Source organism: Physeter macrocephalus, chromosome 15 (genome assembly GCF_002837175.3).
Source record: "Physeter macrocephalus isolate SW-GA chromosome 15, ASM283717v5, whole genome shotgun sequence".
Taxonomy (NCBI): Eukaryota; Metazoa; Chordata; class Mammalia; order Artiodactyla; family Physeteridae; genus Physeter; species Physeter macrocephalus.
In genome coordinates this window covers 37,241,331-37,261,567 of record NC_041228.1, presented here as the reverse complement: position 1 = coordinate 37,261,567, position 20,237 = coordinate 37,241,331, and the positions used below count along the sequence as shown (strand labels likewise).

General features: G+C 33.7%; 1 protein-coding gene across 15 annotated transcripts in view; it reads left to right on the top strand.

Moving 5' to 3' along the window:
* The window catches only part of VPS13B (vacuolar protein sorting 13 homolog B), an 802,500-nt gene that overhangs the window by 81,222 nt on the left and 701,041 nt on the right, over window positions 1-20,237 (top strand). For all 15 annotated transcript variants that reach the window (XM_028500192.2, XM_028500193.2, XM_024115869.3 and 12 more), the window contains exons 9-15: window positions 3,598-3,693; window positions 4,166-4,288; window positions 4,758-4,895; window positions 5,829-5,916; window positions 12,129-12,320; window positions 16,308-16,477; window positions 19,264-19,458. In XM_028500192.2, the coding sequence (XP_028355993.1) occupies window positions 3,598-3,693; window positions 4,166-4,288; window positions 4,758-4,895; window positions 5,829-5,916; window positions 12,129-12,320; window positions 16,308-16,477; window positions 19,264-19,458 (1,002 nt within the window). The remainder of the gene's footprint in view (window positions 1-3,597; window positions 3,694-4,165; window positions 4,289-4,757; window positions 4,896-5,828; window positions 5,917-12,128; window positions 12,321-16,307; window positions 16,478-19,263; window positions 19,459-20,237) is intronic.

Below are 20,237 nucleotides of genomic sequence, written 5' to 3'. Positions count from 1 at the left end.
TAAGCATAGTAGTTACAGGAGGATCCGAATTATGTTTTAAGTTGCATCAACTCTGTTTGCTTTGTTGAGAAAAGATTATAAAGGGACAAAAGCAGAAGTAAGGAGATCAGAGAGGATTGCAATTTTCAAGCAAGAGATGATGATGGCTTGGACTAGGGTGTTAGCAAGTGGAGGTGGTAAAAAGTAATTAGATTTTGGATGTATTTTGAAGGTCAAGAGTACAGGACTTCCTGATAGATTTTATTGATTGACATAAATGAAATAAAGAAGATCCATGGAAGGCTCCTGAGCAACTGGAAGGGTTGAATTCTGATTTTCTGAGATGAGCAGTACTATGAGAGGATTAGGTTTGAGATAAATTTCAGGAGTTTGGTTTTGCACAAGTCAGTGAGGGAAACTGAAAATAAGTGACTAGTGATGTATGTGGCAAACCAATAGAGTGCCTGTTTGGAAGCTAAGTGCCATAAATGTTTTATAGTGGAGGGAGTAGGTCATTTGTGAGAATGGATTCATTGGATTTGTCAATGTGGAAATTACTGGTGATTTTGACCAGAACAGAGATTTGAGACTGGTGAAATTGTAGTTGGAGTTGGTTAAAAACAAATGGGAAGACTGGTGGGAATGTAAAATGGTGTAGTCTGTGGAAAACTGGCAGTTCCTCAAAAAGTTAAACATAGAATTATCATATGACCAAACAGTCACACTCCTAGGTATATACTAAAAAGAATTGAAGACTGAACTCAAGGAAATAGATGTACCTGAGTCTTCATAAAAGCACTATTTACAATGGCCAAAAAGTTGAAAACAACTTAGATGTCCATCAGACAGATGAAGGAATAATAACCTTTTCAGAAGATAGTGGCTATTCTTTTTTGATAGTACTCCAGACTCAGTAAGTGGTAACTTTAAAAAAGACCAGTTGTGTCTCCATCTCTTGGAAATTGTCTGGTACATATTCAACAAATAAATGTTTGTTGAAGAAATCCATCATCTATCCATCTACCCATCTCCTTATCTGCTTACCATTTTTTAAAATTTTTGGACCCTCTTTTAGATTATTTTTTCTTTGATTTTATTTGTTTTTGTGGGTTTATTTTTTTATGGAGGCATTTTTCTGAAAAAGATAAACTCATGTGTCCAACCTGTGAAGTAGTATTACAGGTACTATTCCAGGCAACTGTTACATACTGGAAATGTAGCAAAGAAAAATCAAGTTTCTGCTCTGGTGTTTTTACTTTAGCTTAGATTGTTTAACTGCTTGAAATAAACTTTTTCAATCAGTAGTAAAGCTATATGATTTATAACTGTAGCAGATGGTAGATTAAAAATATTAAAAAAATAGTCTTTAAAGATTTTTCTAATTAAAATTATTCCATACTTTCTAATTTGACAAAAGCTAAAAAATATAGACAATAAGTTTCAACAAAAGTTTAGTCATGGCTTGATTAGCTTAAAAGATTTTTTCTTTTGGTAATAGTTTGGGGCAGAAATGATACAAAAATGTAAACATTACCTCTACTATTTTGATACCATTGTTTATTATTTCTGAATTTTATGAAACATATTATTCTTTTATTTTATTAAAAATTTTGCAACTGAAATTCACTGATTTAGCTATGTTTAAAAGGATATGGGTCAATCTGCAAAATAAAAATGATAATACAATAAACCCTTTAAATGTATAATAAAGAGTCAACTGTTGCCAACTATTGTTAGATGTTTTGCCAGTTTTAGATGATCCAAGTGAAATTATTTTTAATTTAAGTTTGTGAGGGAAGTCAGGGATTGCTAGTAAGGTACTGTCTTTTCTGGTGACTTGTACATGTTTACTTTTAAATTTGAAATTATTCTGGTACATTTCTTTTAACTTCACTGATGAGAAGAATTGTAATTAAACCGAGTCCGTCAAAACAGGCATTTATATACAAAACTTTTATAGACTTTTGGGGTAGTATTTGTCATTAGTCAATATATCTTTAAAAAAATTTGAAACATTTATGTCTCTCTAAAGTTTCTCTAAGGGAAATATGTTGATATTTTGGAGGAAAACATTAGAGTTATTGTGCAGCTTGGGTTTAAAGAATGTATGGAATTAATTTGTGGTTCATATTCTGGTCAGAAAATAAGGTCATGTTTCTACATTAGCATTATGAACAGTTGATATCAATCCAACAAAAATCATGCCAAATTAAATGTAGCATTTAAAAAATAATGTTGAAAATTGTTCTTGTAATGTTTGAGTCCTTTTAATCAATTAATTGCTTTTTTCTACAATAATTGTAGACAGCTGAAGGGTAATCAAGTTTAAAATATTCAATTTTACTTAAGCATTTTAGATTATAGAACTGTACTTTGAAATAACAACATTGTGTATACCAGTTCTAGAAGCATCCAAGAAATAAAGGCTTATATAAAAACTCGTTGGTATAAAAAATGAGAATAATTAGTTGATTCCCAGTATAAAGAGGTTATCATGCTTAGAATTATAGCTTTTCAGTTCAATAAGTTCTGTATGACCTAAGTTAAATATTTGTTTTTTTTTTTTAAATGTGATCTTTGCCTTTGCATTTAAGTTTGAAGAGTATATCCATTTCACACGAATAAGGCTCAATGAATCATTAGCAAACATGAGCAGAATACTTTTTTTTTTTTAAAGTAACATCTTTATTTTGGAATAGTTTTAGATTTACAGGAAAGTTGCAGAGAACAGAGAGTTCACATATACTCCTTACCCAGTTTTCCCTCTTAATAACATCTTACGCTATCACAGTTCTTTTGTCAAAACTAGGAAGCCAACATTGGTGCCTTATTGTTAAATTCCAGACTTTAGTTTCATAATGACCTTTTTCTGTAACATGATCCAAACTAGGATACCACATTGCATTTAGAAAAGGAGCTTTTAAAAATAATTCAAATTATCTCATTTTTGGATACATAGACATAATATGCTGTAAGTTTCAGGGGAGCAAGAGTATATATATATATATATATATATATATATATATAGTCAGCATCTATATCAGTACTTGTTATCTAGCAGGCACTCAGTGAGTATTTGCACGATTGAATGAGTCTGTGACACATACTGTGAGATTACGTACTTTGAAAGTAAAGCCCTTGAATCTGCCTCCCTCATAGAACTAAAAAAGTTTTGTTGAATCTGTGTTTCTTCACAGCTTTCTTTTTGATTACAGATAGGTAGAAATCTTATAAATGATTGAACTAAACCTGATTGAATATATTAGTGAATGTAAAATGAACTGATGTTAAAATATATGTAAATTCTTGGCAGAATATATGAGTCATTTTATGACTAGGGAACTGTTATAGCTACATAGCTTTCACCATTTTAAGCAATATTATTAACATAAAGGAGTATTTATATTCTCTATATGAACTTATTAGACTAGCATATTCAACCTTTATACCGTGGATAATCTGTTACAGCTGTTTTTGTTGCACCTGTTTTCCTGCTTTATAATTTAATTTCCCGAATCTTAAAATTGGCCTTGTTTCCATCAATTCATCATAGTAATGACAGTTTATTGCCATTTAATACTAATTTGACTTACTTAATATTCTTATATTGTTTCTTAGCTCACTGAAATGCAAGCTGAGAGTAGTTATTACAGCCCTCAAAAAGTAAAATCTAAAGAAGTATTGTGTTGGGAACAAGAAGGAACTACAGTTGAGGTAATCCATCAACATTGAATATACTTTAAAAAATCTTTGTAATGGTCCTTAAGGTTAATATTTAATAAATACAGGTTTTAAAAATCATAAATTGTATATTTAAAAATATTTATAGCTTTATATTTCTATTTTAGTGATCAGTAGTATTAATTGAAATAATTATTCTTTAACAAAGATTTTACCATAATATGCAACATTAATTTATTCATTCATTTTTTCATTTGACTTGTGTATGCTCATATGTATGTGTGGATTAATGTTCTTGAAGTGCCAGTCATTGAGAATACAAAGGTTTGAGGATACAGAGATAAGTAAGATGTTTCTTATTTTAATAGGATGTGTGATCTGAGGAGAATAAATTTTGAAAGGTCATAATCCTAAAGATGTTTCAACTAATTTAGAAATTCTACAAAGAAAGCTTGTAACATTTTTATTGAAGTTCAGGGTCGTAACGCTTCCTTTCCTCTTACAGGCCCTTATGATGGGAGAGCCTTTCTTTGATTGCCAGATTGGTTTTGTAGGTTGCAGAGCCATGTGCCTTAAAGGAATTATGGGTGTTAAAGATTTTGAAGAGAGTATGAATAGAAGTGAAACCGTAAGTCAAAATCTCCCCTTTCCTCCATTTGTTTGGATAGAATGCAAGGATAATGAGGTGCTTATTGAAGTGTTTAACCATACCAAAAAATCTGTTAGACTACATATATCTTTGGCTTGAGAGGGGAACTTTACTGTTTTCCCCTGTAAGAAATTATAGAGCTCAGGGGAATTTAGGAAGTTGGTAGTACTTAACACCTGGACAGTAGTTCCAAATACTTTCCAATTCATAAATGTTTCTTCCTTCTTGTTTATGGCAGCTACTTGGAGTTCCTCTTTGGTTTGTTAAAATGTTCTTTGCTGAAACAGGCAGTGAAAATGGAGACAGTATGCCTTGTCTTTTTACAGGACCTCAAGTTGTAGTGTGATTTCTATTGACTACTGAATTGGTGTTATAAAACCAAGGTTTTATTTTCTTTAACTGTCTAATGATTTTTTCTCCTGTTCAAAAATTCTGCATTTATTTTCAGGAAGCCTGTTTCTTTATTTGTGGTGAAAATTTGAATATGAAAGGTTTGACATACCTCACAAATTCATTGTTTGATTACCGAAGCCCAGAAAATAATGGTACTCGTGCAGAATTTATCTTGGATGCAGCTAATCATAAGGTCAGGGAATATATATTTGAGCCAAATTCTAGGTTGTGCTGGGGTGGACACTTTGTGTGAATACTTGTGATTGATGTTTCTTCTCCAGTAATATATTCTGAATGCTAGTTGTTTATTGAAACATCTAGCATATTTTTGTCCACTTTCTATATCTAGAGAGGTTTGAGGAGTGCACAAAGATCTCTACTTTTATATAGCATGCAGCCACAGTTAGTTTATCCCTTCCCTAATGTTAAAATAGTCATGGAGGAAACATGTAGAATTATTTCTTTTAATTTCAGTTACTTTTGAAGTGTGGGATTAATGAAAAGAAGTGAAGAATTTCACATTTTACTATATGTAGTATTTGAATTTTTCATATAAGATTATATTAATGTACTTTTTATGGAATAAATTTAAAAACTCAAAAAAAGTTCCTGAAGTTTAGTATAATAGAATCAGTGATTTACATTGATTCTACAGACTTATAGTTGAAAGTAAAGAATTTAATTTTTACCTGCATAATTAACATACATTTAAAAATATTTTAGTATATTTTTAGTGTTTGAACTGTTTCACTTAAGTGTACTGAAATATTAAGGATTAACTCTATTTGAGAGTATATATTAGACCGTTTTGTGATGGTGATAAAGGTCAAGACCATACTGCCCTACTCTATTGTAGGTATTCATTAACCAGACATTATTGACAAAGTGGTCAAATTGTCTAGTAGAATTATAGATGTCCTTTTGTGTGGTCCATAGTAGAGGTGACACTACGTTTTTTAGAAGCCAATTCTTTGTGTATCCTCTGTTCTTCTTTCTGTTTTGGTAATCCTTTGAGTTGGTACACATTCTCCATAAGGATATGTGTCTAATTCTTGATCTATCAGGTTTTAAACTCAAAGGTCTGTTCTATACAATGTATGTTCTGTTTGCTTTGCTTTGTTGGCAGGAGACATACACTGAGATAGCTGGAATGCACAGGTTCGGGGCTTTTTACATGGATTACCTGTATACAATGGAGAACACCAGTGGCAAAGGTACTGGTTTCTTTCCTTTATATTTGCTTTTCCTTGAACAACAGAAACAAAGACTTCTTCAGAATCAGTTGGTCCTTGACTGATTGTACTCTGTTACATTAGAGTTACCTTCTGTTACTTTGCGGAATGGTTTAATTTTAATGTCATGTTAGAATTTTCTTAGATTCTTAACATTTTTAGTCCTTTGTGCAGCTGATTGAAAAGATTTTTGTATAATCAACTAGAATTAGTTCTAATATGTACCAAATATTAAAAATTTTGATACATCAAATTTCATATTAAGTTGTCAAAGAGCATAAACATTTCCTTTTCTGTATTAAATACATTTTGAAGGTTATATAGATCTTTTTATTAAAAAAAGAGTTTGTTGTTTCATACAGAAAAGTAGAAATATATTCTTCTAGAAACTATGGACACAGTCTTTTATTATGTGTTTCATTTTAGTAATCAAACGATTTCAGAAATTTAACTATACTATGTTGTGCTTATTATTCCAGCCTTTTTCATGTTGAAAACTTAGTCAAAATAGGGTCACCATTTTTTGTTAATTTTTCATATTTCGATAAATGATTTCTGTTTCAGGTGATGAGTTAGATATTGTGAATGCAAAGAAGACCAAAGCATTTCTCAAGAAACCAATAGGTAGTGTTTATGCACTTAAATAGGTGATTCTAATATAGCATGTTAAGGACAGTAATGTAAACAGACAGCTAAAAGAGGTCCAGGTGAGAAGGGGACTACCTTTGTCTGTGGGGTTGAAGACTTCACAGAGGAGTTGATTTTGAAGGATCGTTAAGTTTTGTTAGATGAAAACAGAAGGAAAGAACTGTGATTTTCTGCTTCCTCCTTTCATAATGGATTTCTAAATGTTGGTGTTCTCATTGGTCAAACCTGGATTCACTTCTTTCCCTAAACTCTTCCTGAAGTAATCTTATTCTTTTTCATGGATTTGAGTACCTTCTATATGTTGTTGATGTCCATATTTGTATTGTTAGTCCAAACTTATTCTTTCAGATTTAGAATTAAATATATCCAGTGCACACTTGACATTTTTACTTCTGCGTCTCACAAATATCTCAAAATTGAATATGTTGAAATTGAATTATTAAAACCCTCATGACCACCTCCTACTTCTCCCCTATTTTCAGTGTTCTCTTACTGGAAAAATTTTCTACTGTCTTCTAATTGCACAAGCCAGAAATCTGGGAATCGTGACACACTTCTCTCCTAGCATCCAACCCATCAGCACATTTTGTCAAATTTTATCTCTGGAATCTATCTAGAATCTGTCTTTTCTTAAGCTTCACCGTTAATGCTCTCATCCAATCTGTTATCATCTCTAGATTCTAATAGCTTTTTTACTGGCTTTCTCCTTCCACTCTTGCCCTCCTATAATCTATACTGCAGTCAGACTGGTTTAATTCTGTGCTTAAAATCTTCACTACCTTCGCATTGCTTTATTTAAAAATAAAATTCAAATAGTTGATCAGATTTTGCTGTTGAGTTACTTGGTGGATAATGATAACCACCAAGGAAGATAGAGACACAAAAGGAAGATTTTTGGAGGAAAAGATGTGTTTTAAGTACCCGTGGACATTGGTAGAGATGCTCAGGAGTTAATTATATGTATTAGGTTTCCTCCACTACAGCATTCGTATGAAACCTTTGGTAATCCCAAATGGTGTAAAGTGAAGAAGCAGTTACCTTAGGACAGATCTTGTTAACGGATGCGCAAAATAAATTGAGAAAAGTGCGTATGCTCAAAGACACAGTTCAAAGCTGTGGTGGCTTGATATTGAGATTCTGAGTATAGTTCCTGGGGAAGGAGTTTGCTGGTGCCACTCTAGATGCTTGGGGTTTGTGCTGCCTCTGTAATACTTTGCTGCAAAACAAGTGGTGAATGCTGTTTTCACCTTTTTTTTGTAAAAGTGAAAATTATCTTCAGATTTATTTTGGTTAGGGAAACAGATCTTTTGTAAAAGTGAAATGGCCTAAAGCTAACTTTTGAAAAGCAAGGGATACCTGTATATGAAAGTATAATTCAGAAGTCTCTGTTCTAAGAACTTTGCAAATTTTTATTGTGTTGTAGTTGCCAAATGTAAGCTGGTAGGTTTCCTCTTGTTTAGTATGATGTCTTACACATGTGCTGTGAATTTGGTATTTTGTGAGGTGGAGTATGAAGTAGTCTGCCTATCAAGTAAAGGAAACCTCTCACTGAAAATTTTATTTGTATATATTTGTTTCTAAAGTTTTAAAAGGATTGAAACATGATGTATATTTGCTAGGGTGCTTATATATTTTCTGCCTGAGAAGCTGGTAGTTTGCTACTTTTTGAATTTTTCACATATTCCATTCCTGTGAATAGTGTGCATTGTTGTATAGATATCTTAGTCTTTAACTTTTTTTAAACAAAATGTTAGATCATAACATACAAACAGAAAAGTTCTATATATTTACGTACAGAATAGCAAAGAAATAGAAACACCTGTGTATTCCCCACACAAGCCAAGAAACAGGACAGTGTCAACATTGCTGGCCTCCTGTGTGTTCCTTTTCCATCCCAGTCTTCTCCCTTCCACACTGGAAGAAACTGCTCTTCTTAGGCTTGTGGTAACCATTTTCTTGCTTTTGGTTTACTGCTTACACAGATACTTTCTCAGCTGTGCAAGCAGATAATTTTTTTGAGTAAATAATAAGATTCCACTGTTAATTTAACTTGTGAATGTCACATGTACATTAAAAATGTGTTCATTCATTCACCCAGTAATCTGTTCACTTGTTCTTTGCCTGCTTTTTGGCAGCTGCTTTCATATGTGTGTTTCTCATTGTGAATCTATATTCACTGACAATGTAGTGATGGTGATGATGGCTAATATTTATTGAATGGTTTTAAATGGAAGGCGCTCTTCTGAGTGTTTTACATGTAGTAGCTAATTTAATCTTCATAATAACCCTATAAGTAGATAACAATATCCCCATTTTCCATATGAGGAAACAGCCAGTCCTATACAGGTTTTGTAACTTGGCCAAGATCACACACCTATTATGTGGGATTTGAACCCAGCTAGTTTAAACTCTACAGCTTGCATTCATAACTACCGTGTTCAGATTTTCTTTCTTGGATTACTTGAAACAAGAAATTTGTGAAATTTTCAGTATTTATAAACCTAAGAAAAGTATTATGAATTCTCAAAAGAGGTTAATTTTGAATTCTTCAAAGAAATATTTTATCTAAAATTATTGGTTTGTTGTGATGACATTTATTTGTTTTTGTAGTCCAAATTATCAAAAGTGCCCTAAATTTTATCTTAAGTATCTAAATGCATATTAAACTAATAATTTTACAAAGTTTGTAGTGGATTCTGAAATTTTGAAAGCAGATTTGATTGGTGTGCTTTAAGTAAGTTCCTGATAGTATTTACTTAATGTAAAAAACTAGTAAATGCCGTAAGAAAAAGAGCTTGTATTATTTCTTATTTTTGTTGTGATAAATGATGTAGTAGTACTTTACCCACATTATAAAATGATATATAAAGAAAAATTTGGTTAATAAGTTTCTTGTGCTGCTGCTTGATATTAATAAGCATTCTGATAATTATTTCATTTTTGTTATGCTCCTTGAAAGCACTCACTGTTTTAGAAACTAAATTATTTCTTATTAATATAACTTTAAATACTATTGTTGTAACTTTTAGTCTTTTTTAATTTAAGAAGTTATTGCAAATGTTTTTATGGACCTAAAGTAGATAGCTGAAAATTAATCTGCAACAGGAATATTTTAGAGACATAGAGATAAAATTGAAACTATTTAGTTATTGGATTGAGGAAAAGGATGAGAGAGGGGGGCGTCATGGTTCATTGCCCTTTGAATCCGGATGTCTTGGGAGAGTGTTGGTGTTAATTTAGGGGAATGTTGGAGTAGAAGCATTTGTGTTTCCTAAATTATTCTATTTAAAGATTAATTTTCTAGTTCCTGGGTTAGAGCTACTTTTTTTCTTTAAAGGATGGGTTTTATACAGAGACTCAGACTCATAAGGTATAAGTTAAATACAAGCAAACTTTAATGAGAACTAGTGGGGAAAGAAAGCAGGTGAATTTCTAGTAAAAGAAGACACGTAGGGATATATAGTTCTCACGAATGAAAGTAGAGTTCCTTGTGCACTGACAGCGCAGATGGTTGGTGGAGTTGTTTTGGTAGCTTGTAGATTCCTCTTCACATAGGGAGAAGAATAATTTTCTATTAATAGGTATAAAGGTATGGACAGATGTAGGCAGTACAGGTTCTTTTGCCTCTGGCTGTCCTGGAGAGACTGGTAAGTCCTTCATTTTAATTAGGCTAACTTGATATTGTCTTGACTCTTAATAAGAATAGCCAAACATTCAGGAAGCTGGAGTGACCAAACATATTGAGGGTGAGCACAAGTAAATACCTTGCTGAAAAGATATAGCTAAAAGCCAGTCACAGTTTTACATTTTAGATAAGCTACTGGCATTATAATCAAGTTGCATTATCTGAAAAAAAGAATAGAAGCCTCCAGACTTCTATTGTTTTAGAGACAATCTGATGTCTAAAAGAAGGGTCTTCGTGTAAATTGACATTTTTAAAAGAAGCCTAATAGCCTCTACAGGACTCAAAGCAGGATATTTTCCTTTTTTTTGAATATTTTGATTTGCAACCAGAGTCCTTCTGGTTATCTTCAAGCTACCTCATCCTAACAGGTAACTCTAGAAATGTCTGGTTTAGCTATGGAAAGTAGCATTTTTTTATGTTAATGGTATGTTATTTATACCTAGTTTATAATGTGACTCTTTTTTATGTATATCATAAAATATGTTTAAGATTAACTTTGTATGTTTTATTTGTGACATTTAAGTCTGTGTGTAGTCATCTTGTTAAGAATATATGAGGACTTTCCTTGTGGCGCAGTGGTTAAGAATCTGCCTGCCAATGCAGGGGACACAGGTTCAAGCCCTGGTCCGGGAAGATCCCACATGCCGCGGAGCAACTAAGCCCGTGTGCCACAACTGAGCCTGTGCTCTAGAGCCTGTGAGCCACAACTGCTGAGCCCGCGTGCCACAACTGCTGAAGCCTGTGTGCCTAGAACCCGTGTTCCACAACAAGAGAAGCAATCGCAATGAGAAGCCTGTGCACCGCAATGAGGAGCAGCCACCGCTCACCGCAACTAGAGAAAGCCTGCGCGCAGCAGAGAAGACCCAACGCAGCCAAAAATAAATAAATTAATTAAAAAAATGTTTTTTTAAAAAAAGAATATATGAATAATAAATTTAATTATTTTTTTGTCTCTGGTACTGGGACTAGAGATTGAACTCAACTCCTTTGTTTGAAATGAAGGAAATGTATTTTTGAAAAAGTTACTAAAAGGTGTAGATATAGAATTTTTGTGTTTAACTGGGCCTTCCTAGATTCTAAAGGTAGTAAATGCTGGAAAGTTTTACTTCCCTATTTTTGTTTGAATAAACATAAGACTTAAGAAGTAAAATTTACTGTATGTTATCAGTTAAAATAGTGAATTTATATATTAAAACCAAATCTCTAAGGTGTGGACAGGTTAGATAAGGAGAAATACCTGTAGGTAGTGCTAAGATTTTCTTTAGAAGACAGCCTTGGTTTCTCTTCGACATATGGGCAGATAAGGGATTGGGGAAATTGAATTCCACCCTGTGGAGCATGGCCATAACGATTTTATTCTGGAAAAAGTTCAAAGCGGGTAATACCTATTGTTTACTTCCATGGTCATTAGAAAACTCTCCAGGCACCTTTGAACATGTAGTTTTAAGCAATCAATTTTTCCGTGTAACTTCTAAGATAAAATAGTAGTAAAATGCAACTTCTTCGAGAGTCTCCTTTCCCAGTCAACCTAATAGTATTGTGTATAGAATTATTGGGTATAGGCCAATTAGATTTTAGAGAATAATTTTTTAAGAATGACCATTTCAATTTTATAGCACATCTTATAACATTAAATAGATAACAGGAATAATTGTTTTTTAAATCAACTGTTTTTTGTTGATAATATCTTCTCATCTGTATAAAGAAAAATATAGATCAGCAGGGTTCTGTGTATCCAGTTGATGTAGAATTGGTTTTAAGGCATTAAGCTCTAAGCTAAAAAGATAAGAGAAACATTAAAGTATATATTTGGTATATCTGATTGATGCTGACCTACTAATATAAGTTTGGCTTCTTGTAGGTTCTGCAAATCAACAAGAATTTTCTTCAGGGAAAAGTGAAGATTTGGGAACACTTCAGGAAAAGTCTACCAAAAGTCTTGTTATAGGTCCTCTTGATTTTCGCTTGGATAGCAGTGCAGTACATAGAATTTTAAAAATGATTGTTTGTGCCTTGGAACATGAATACGAACCATATAGTAGACTAAAACCAGGTTTGTTTTTGGCTTAATTTTGAATCTCTTGCCAGTTGATTTGAATGACTGTATAATCCAATTTGTTGTATTTTGCTAACTTAACGTTTTTAATATGTTTTGCCTATCTGATTTTCATATATTTACTTGTTAATTTAAAGAGTAAACTTACATGTGGAAGTTATAGGAGAGGTTGGTATTCGAAAATTATTTGCATAAGTATGTGCTTTTTTTGCCAGCATTTGTCCGTAGTTTATTGTCACCTTTTGATACTCTTTCCCTTGTATACTCCTGAAATATGACCATTTTTCCACTTTAGTGGATTCTAAGGAGGAGACATGAAGAAGATGAGTTTTAAGCATACGAATTTAACATTCAAGAAAACTTAGGTCCTACTGGTAAAAAAAATTTTCTGTGTGACTGATATTTTCTGCATGGTATAAAGATATGGTTATCACAGTTTCATAAAATACAAATTTCCTTTTCATGCAATGAAGCACTCTAGAGCAGGACATAAGAGTATAATGAGGGAGTATAGAATAATAAAGACCTCAGCCTGTGGCATCAGGCTGAGTTCTGACCCCCACTTCTTACTGACCTTAGGAAGTAATCAACAGCACTGATTTTTCCATTTCTCTATCTCTATGAGTTTAATTATTGTGATAGAGTTGGTTAAATTGTCTCCCCAGTATCCATTCTCCTCTTATAGTAATAGAAATTTCTATGGTAGAAATTTTCATGATAGAAATAAAGACTTCACTTCCCAAATGCAGTCATATGCCTAGGTTCTGGCTACTGGATGGGAGCAAAACTTCATGTGAATTTTTGCGACAGGATTTTAAAAGGAAAAGAGTGTGCCTTCCTTTTTTTCTTTTTCCCTTCCTTCTTGCTGGAAAGCAATTATAATGGCAGGGCTGGACCTGCTAGCTTCAACTCTGAGATGAAAACTGCACGCTGAGGATGACAGAACAATAAGATAGAGCCTAAGTCTTCAGTAGTGTGGTGGCACCATGGATCCTCTAGACTCAGATTGTTGAGTGAAAGAGAAATAAGCATTGTTTTTGTTGACACTTCTGTTATTTTCTTTTGTCACAGCACATTTACTGTTGTCCTAAATGATACGCTTATAGGACCTACTTCCAAAGACTAATGCATGTAAAATCACGTAACATAGTGCCGTAAGTGCCTGATATGTTCATGCATTCATTTCTTGCACCTTGCTTGAATGCCTACTCCATTGCCAGATACTCTGATAAGTGCTAGGATAGTATGTACAGAATGGCTAGGACAGAAAACTGTGACAACACCAAATGTTGCGGAGGACATGAAGAAACTGGATCACTGATTCATTGCTGGTGGGAATATAAAATGGTACAGCCACTCCTAAAAACATTTTGGCAGTTTTTTAAAAAACTTAACATACAGCTGCCATATAGCCGAGCAACTGCATTCCTGGGCATTTATCCCAGAGAAATGAGAACTAATGTTCACACAAAAAACAGTATATAATTAATTTTTCTTACATTAAAACCCAAGCTGGTAGGCACTCCAGGGGACTAGGGTGACTCTGTTTCATGATGTGGTCTTAGACCCAGAATTCCTTTTATCTTGTTTTTCCACCATCCTCTGAGGTATACTTCACCTACATGGTCAATGTTGGCTCACCATTACAGTGTCTAATTTTAATCAACAGGAAGGGGGAACAAGAGAAAATGGTAGGCATGTATTTTCACTTAATGACATGGCTCTGTTATCTTATTGACCCAAACTTAGTAACATGTCCCTGCACCCAGCAGCCAGGGAGGCTGGAAAATGTATTCTCTAGACAGTGTCCATATACCTCACTTAAAATTTAGAGAGTTTTATTGCTAAAAGGAAGAAGAAAGGATTGCAATTAGCAATCTCTTCCACAGTGGAATTATGCCACACACACACACACACACACACACACACACACACGTTTATATAAAATGAATTTTTATTTGAAACAGTTTATCATTTCAGAAATATTTATGATCTCTATAAAGAAACTGCTGCTAACTGATTTTGTACAGGCAGTTCTCTGAGTAGTTAGCAGTTCCCCTCCACTTTTTTTTTTTTTTTTACTTCATTATTGAAGTGTAAGATACATACTGGAAAGCACACAAATCTAAGGGTATGGTTTGGTGAATTTTGTAAACTTAACCACATCTATGTGGCTAACTGTTCAGGAAATGGAACCTTACCAGCACTCCAGTATTCTCCTTCTTGCCCTCTTTTGGTTATTACTCTGAACCCCGAGGGTAACCACTCTCCTTACTTCTAACATCCTAGATTTAGTTTGGCATATTTTAGAATTCATGTAAATGTAATCACACAGTATATACTCTTTTGCCTGTGGCTTTAGCTTACATTATGTTTGTGGGATTCATTCTCATTTCTTTTTAGTATCCCATTTTGTGAATATACCATAACTTATTTATCCATTTTACTGTTGATGAGTATTTGGTTAGTTTCTAGTTTTGGGTTATTATGGTAGTGATGCTACCAACATTCTAGTACATACCTTTTGATTAACATATATACTAATTTCTGTTGGGAATTTAAGGGTGGCATCACTTAGGTAAAACGATCATATATGTTCACCTTTAGTAAATATCTCCAAACTGTTTTCAATTTGGTTGAATCACTTGACACGCCTACCAGCAATGTAGGAGAGTTTTAGTTGCCCTTGATCAGGGGGTTGGCAAATTATGACTTATCGCCTCTTTTTGTACAGCTTATGAGTTGATAATGGGTTTTGCATTTTAAATAGTTGGAAAAAATACAAAAAAGATTGATATTTTGTGACACATGAAAACTATATGAAAATTAATTTTCAGTTTTCAGAGGTAAAGTTTTATTGGAACATAGTCTTGCTCATTCAGTTATGTTTTGTCTGTGACTGCTTTTGTACTACAGTTGCAGAATTGAGTAATTGGGACAAACTGTAGGACCCACAAAGCCTAAAGTTTTTTTTTTTTAATTAATTAATTAATTTTTGGCTGCATTGGGTCTTCGTTGCTGTGCGTGGGCTTTCTCTAGTAGTGGCGAGCAGGGGCTACTCTTTGTTGTGGTGAGCGGGGGCTACTCTTTGTTGCGGTGTGCGGGCTTCTCATTGCAGTGGCTTCTCTTGTTGTGGAGCACCGGCTTCAGTAGTTGTGGCTCGCGGGCTCTAGAGTGCAGGCTTAGTAGTTGTGGCCCATGGGCTTAGTTGCTCCACGGCATGTGGGATCTTCCCGGACCAGGGCTCGAACCTGTGTCCCCTGCATTGGCAGGTGGATTCTTAACCACTGCGCCACCAGGGAAGTCCCCACTAAAGTATTTTCTATATGGCTCTTTATAGAAAAAGTTTGCTGATACATATTTGCCAACTCTTAGTATTCTTAGTCTTTTTCATTTTAGCTTTTCCAGTGGATGTGTAGTGCTACCACATCGTGACATTATTTGCAGTTATCTGATACCTAACGATGTTAACTTGCTTTTGAAATAACTTTTGACCATTTGGATATATTATCTTTTGCTTGTTCAAGGCTTTTTTGCCCATTTTTCCATTGAATTATTTGTTTACTTTTGATTTTTAGGTAGTTTTTAGTTTTTAATATGCTGTGGGTACAAGTCCTTTGTGCATATACCTATGTCTATCTGTGTGTCTGTCTATGGCAAATATTTTCTCCTAGTCTGTGGCTTGAATTTACATTATCTCAGTGGTGTTTTTATGAAAGGAAGCTGTTATTCTTTTAATGACAGAGATTAAATATTTCTTTAAAATATTTAAGAAATATTTTAAAATATAAAACAAATTTTTACATAGCAAAGGCATACAGTTCTAGAGTAATTTATTCTTGTTTAAGGCAACACTTTTACAACTGCTTCATTGCTGGAAAAAAGAATTTGACCTTAAAATTTTGAGAACTAATTAATTTTTTTGTTAATTACGAAAATTATTTAAAAATAAATTTTCATTGAAATTTTATTATTTCATTTTAGATATTAAGGGTGAAAGTGAAACAATGCTGAATCCTGAAGAAGCGGCATCTTTGGAGGAATATATTCCTACTCGACATACAAGTATTACTCTCCTCAAATGTACCTTCACAATTTTCATGGCTGAATTCAACTTGCTGGATCATTTGCTACCTGTCATTATGGGAGAAAAGGTATATTTTGTCATTCACTACTTGTTTTCTCATACATGTATGTTTATTGGTCCTGTGATATTGTCAGAGGAAGTTGATTAAGTAATAGAATATCTGTCTATATATAATAGTTATCCATGATGAAGTTAAAGCAATGTAACTATGATTATTAATTCTTAGAAAATAATTTATATAGATTATATAAATAAATAAATAGATTAAAAAAATAACCTCAAGCTAAGGCTCTATAAGGAAATGTTGAAGAGCATTTGCCTTGATGTCAGACCATGTACAAGCTATGACACCTTAGGACACTGCTTTATATCTCTAAGCCTTGTTTTCCTTTTCTGAAAAACAAAAGAAAATTATATTTTTCATGTAGGCTGACAGAGTCAGCCAGTAAAGAAGCAACAAGCCCAGATAGATTCAGATAGTTTATTACTTACATAGACAGCAAAAGCAAATCAGTAATGGTGTTGGCTTGCCTTGTCCCTTTCAGGACAACCCTGAATCTAGAGCACCAAATGACCTGCAGCACACATGGTAGGATACCTTGTTGACAAGGATTCAGTTCTACACTGCAGCTAAGCAGTTATATAGCCTGCAGCTGTACTCTGAGAGAGTAGATGGAAAGCCCCGTGAATGAGGGATGCTGCTGAGAAAATTTCCCCATAGCAGCGTTTCTCAAGATGAGAAATCGACTGAGAAATGGTCTTTTAGCAGTTCTGCACAAGACCACCTATTTTCCCCTGTTCTGATAATATCATAGGGTGCTCCACCAAGGCTTAGGTCTTGTGTGGTTTAGCCTTGCCTTGTGGGCTACGTGCATTTTAAGATTGTCTGGGTACTGGCATAGAGCAGTTCCCCCAAAGTACCTAGCTCCTAGAATGATTTTGAATATTCAGTGAGATAATGCATGTAAACCATTTTGCACATATTAGGAACGCAGTGATTATTACTGTATTTCTTAATGAGGACTTATTAGATGCTTAATATTTTAGGTCCATATACAATGTATTGCTTTCTGAGTCTGCCATATACATATAAGGTATTATCTGTTATCTTTAATTTATTATTTTGGGGGTTATATTTCTTTTAATGGTGACATGATGATGATTATAGAAGTAAAAATTGTCCTAACTTTAAATAAAAAGAACTTATGGAAGTATGGCAGAGAATTAAGATATATCAGTTTCTTTTTGTATATTTGCTCTCTATCAGCCACTCATAATTGTTCATTGTATTGCTGGGTAGAGAGATCATCTGGGGAAAATTTCAGTGGAGAAGAATTAAAACATGACAGTATACGCATGAACTTTAACGTAACTATGGTTAATAAGTTCAAGAAAGAGACAGAAAAGTGGAAGATTTCAAAAGACCTCAATCCATTAAAAAAAAGAACAAAATGAAATTCTGGCGCTGAAAACTATAACACAAACTAGAAATAAAAGGATGGAAAAAGATACACCATTTAGGTGCTAATCAAAGGAAAGATAGAGTGGCTATTTTAATGTCAGAAAATGTAGAGCTTAAGACGAGGTATTGATAGAAATAAAGAGAGTCATTCCATAATGATAAGTGTTGACTCAAAGAGTGAACAGTAGATAATTCTCAGAGATATGTTGAATGAAAGAAGGCAGACATGAGTATGTACTGTGTGATTCTGTTTAAATGAAGTCAAAGAACAGACAAGTGAGAATATTGGCCACCCCTGCTGGGGATTTGATATTACCTGAGAAGGGATATAGGAGACCCTTCTAGGGTGCTTGAAATGTGTGGTGGTTACATACATACAAATTTGTTGAACTCTTTGTTTAAGATTTTGTGCTTTACTGTATATTATATCTCAATAATCCAAAATAAAGTCCCTTAGTAAAGTAATTGCTCAATACGTGATGGTTTAAAAATTATTAATGGGTCAAAAAGGAAGAACTGTATCTTTAACTTATTTTTAGGCAAAGTGTTTCTCAATAATGGCACTATTGGCTTTTTGGATTAGAGAAGTATTATGTAGTTTTACCATCTTTAGCCAATGCCTGCTAAATGCCAGTACTGTTCCCCTATTATTATGATAATGAAAGACAGACAAAACAATTAAACTGTTCTTCCCACACCTCTGGATGGAGGGTCATACTGTTCCTCATTGAGAGCTACAGGTATGGGAATAAGTTCAAGGGCTGGAAGGGGTGGCTTGCTAATTGGGTTCATACCCTGGACATGTTGAAATTTATCTGCATTTACTTGGAAGCTTAGAAAGATTCTGTAACGCTGAAAATATGAAGCCTACCTCAAGATTCTAGGGCTTTATGAGCCTTTAGCATGTTTAATATTAGTAGATATGATGTGGATCGGAAATTTTTCTGTCCTGCAAACTTTGCTTATTGTGAGTATCTTTCAGACTGTCTTGAGTAGTGCACTTAGTCATCTAAATGTGAATAAAGGGAAAGAAGATAAAGGCTGTGGAATATCTAGGATTTTTTTTTTGTGAATTACCGAGCTTAAGAAAATACCTTCAATGTACTGAGGCACGTTGTGACAATATTCTAGTTGACTGAAAAGATAAAAAGCTTTAGCTAAAAGGGCATTGATAATTTCACAGTAAATAGGCATTCTTTGAAATCTGGGATATACCTAAAAATATGTAGAAGGTGTTTCTATTTGGTTACGGTAAGAGAGTCCCATAGAAAGGCATCATTTCTAGGATGATTTGATATCATGCATAATGTGTCACTCTGAAGCTTGTATAGAGGGCATTGCACATCCGTCACTTTCTCCTGAAATATAAAGTGAACACTATTATTTTCTAGAACTCAAGTAATTTCATGAATACTACAAACTTCCAGTCTCTTCGGCCTTTGCCATCCATTCAGATACTGGTGGATAAAATTAATCTGGAACATTCCGTGCCGATGTATGCTGAACATTTGGTGCATGTGGTCAGCAGCCTTACTCAGCCTTCTGATAATCTGCTTCATTATTGCTATGCACATTGCTACCTTAAGGTATGAAAAGTGAATTTTCTTGTGTATTAGTATTTGGTTGGCTTCGGGAGAATTAAATAAATCTTTTTTTTCTTGGAGTTGTAATTTTACAGAGTTAGTACCCCGTAAGATGAGATTTAAATAAGATATGATAGGTATATTCATTATTCAGCATAATTAATATAAAAATAAAAGTGTACCTATTTTAAAGATTTCTTCAGTTATTTGGTGTTAATAGCTTGATATCTGTAAGATAATAGTAATTATAATTTTTGAAGATTGTATATATCATTGATTATAAGCAATGTGAAAGAGCACTAAGGATGTTTTAAAAGATTCATGATTTCTTTGAGGGGAAAATTTGTGAGAGACCATGTTTTATAAAGCGAGTTTAATACATTTTTTTTTTGGTCATTTTCCTCTTATTGAATTCATGTTAATTTCTTAATGCCAAGGAAAACTTTATTACTTTAAATCAAGTTATGTAGAGTTAATTATTGGAGACTTTGCTTAGCTCTTCCATCTCTTCTTTTTAGTAAATATGTGATACATCCCACTGTAGGTACTTACAAATAGATAAACTCAGATGTTGAGTAATAAGTGTTTTTGCTAAGCAAATACACATGTATAATCTAAGTAGAGATAGCATGTACCTAATTAAATTCTGTTTTATGGGCTAAAGGAAGCTATGTCAAGTTGAAATCAAGAATAAGTACTGGGCTTCCCTGGTGGTGCAGTGGTTGAGAATCCGCCTGCCGATGCAGGGGACACGGGTTCGTGCCCCGGTCTGGGAAGATCCC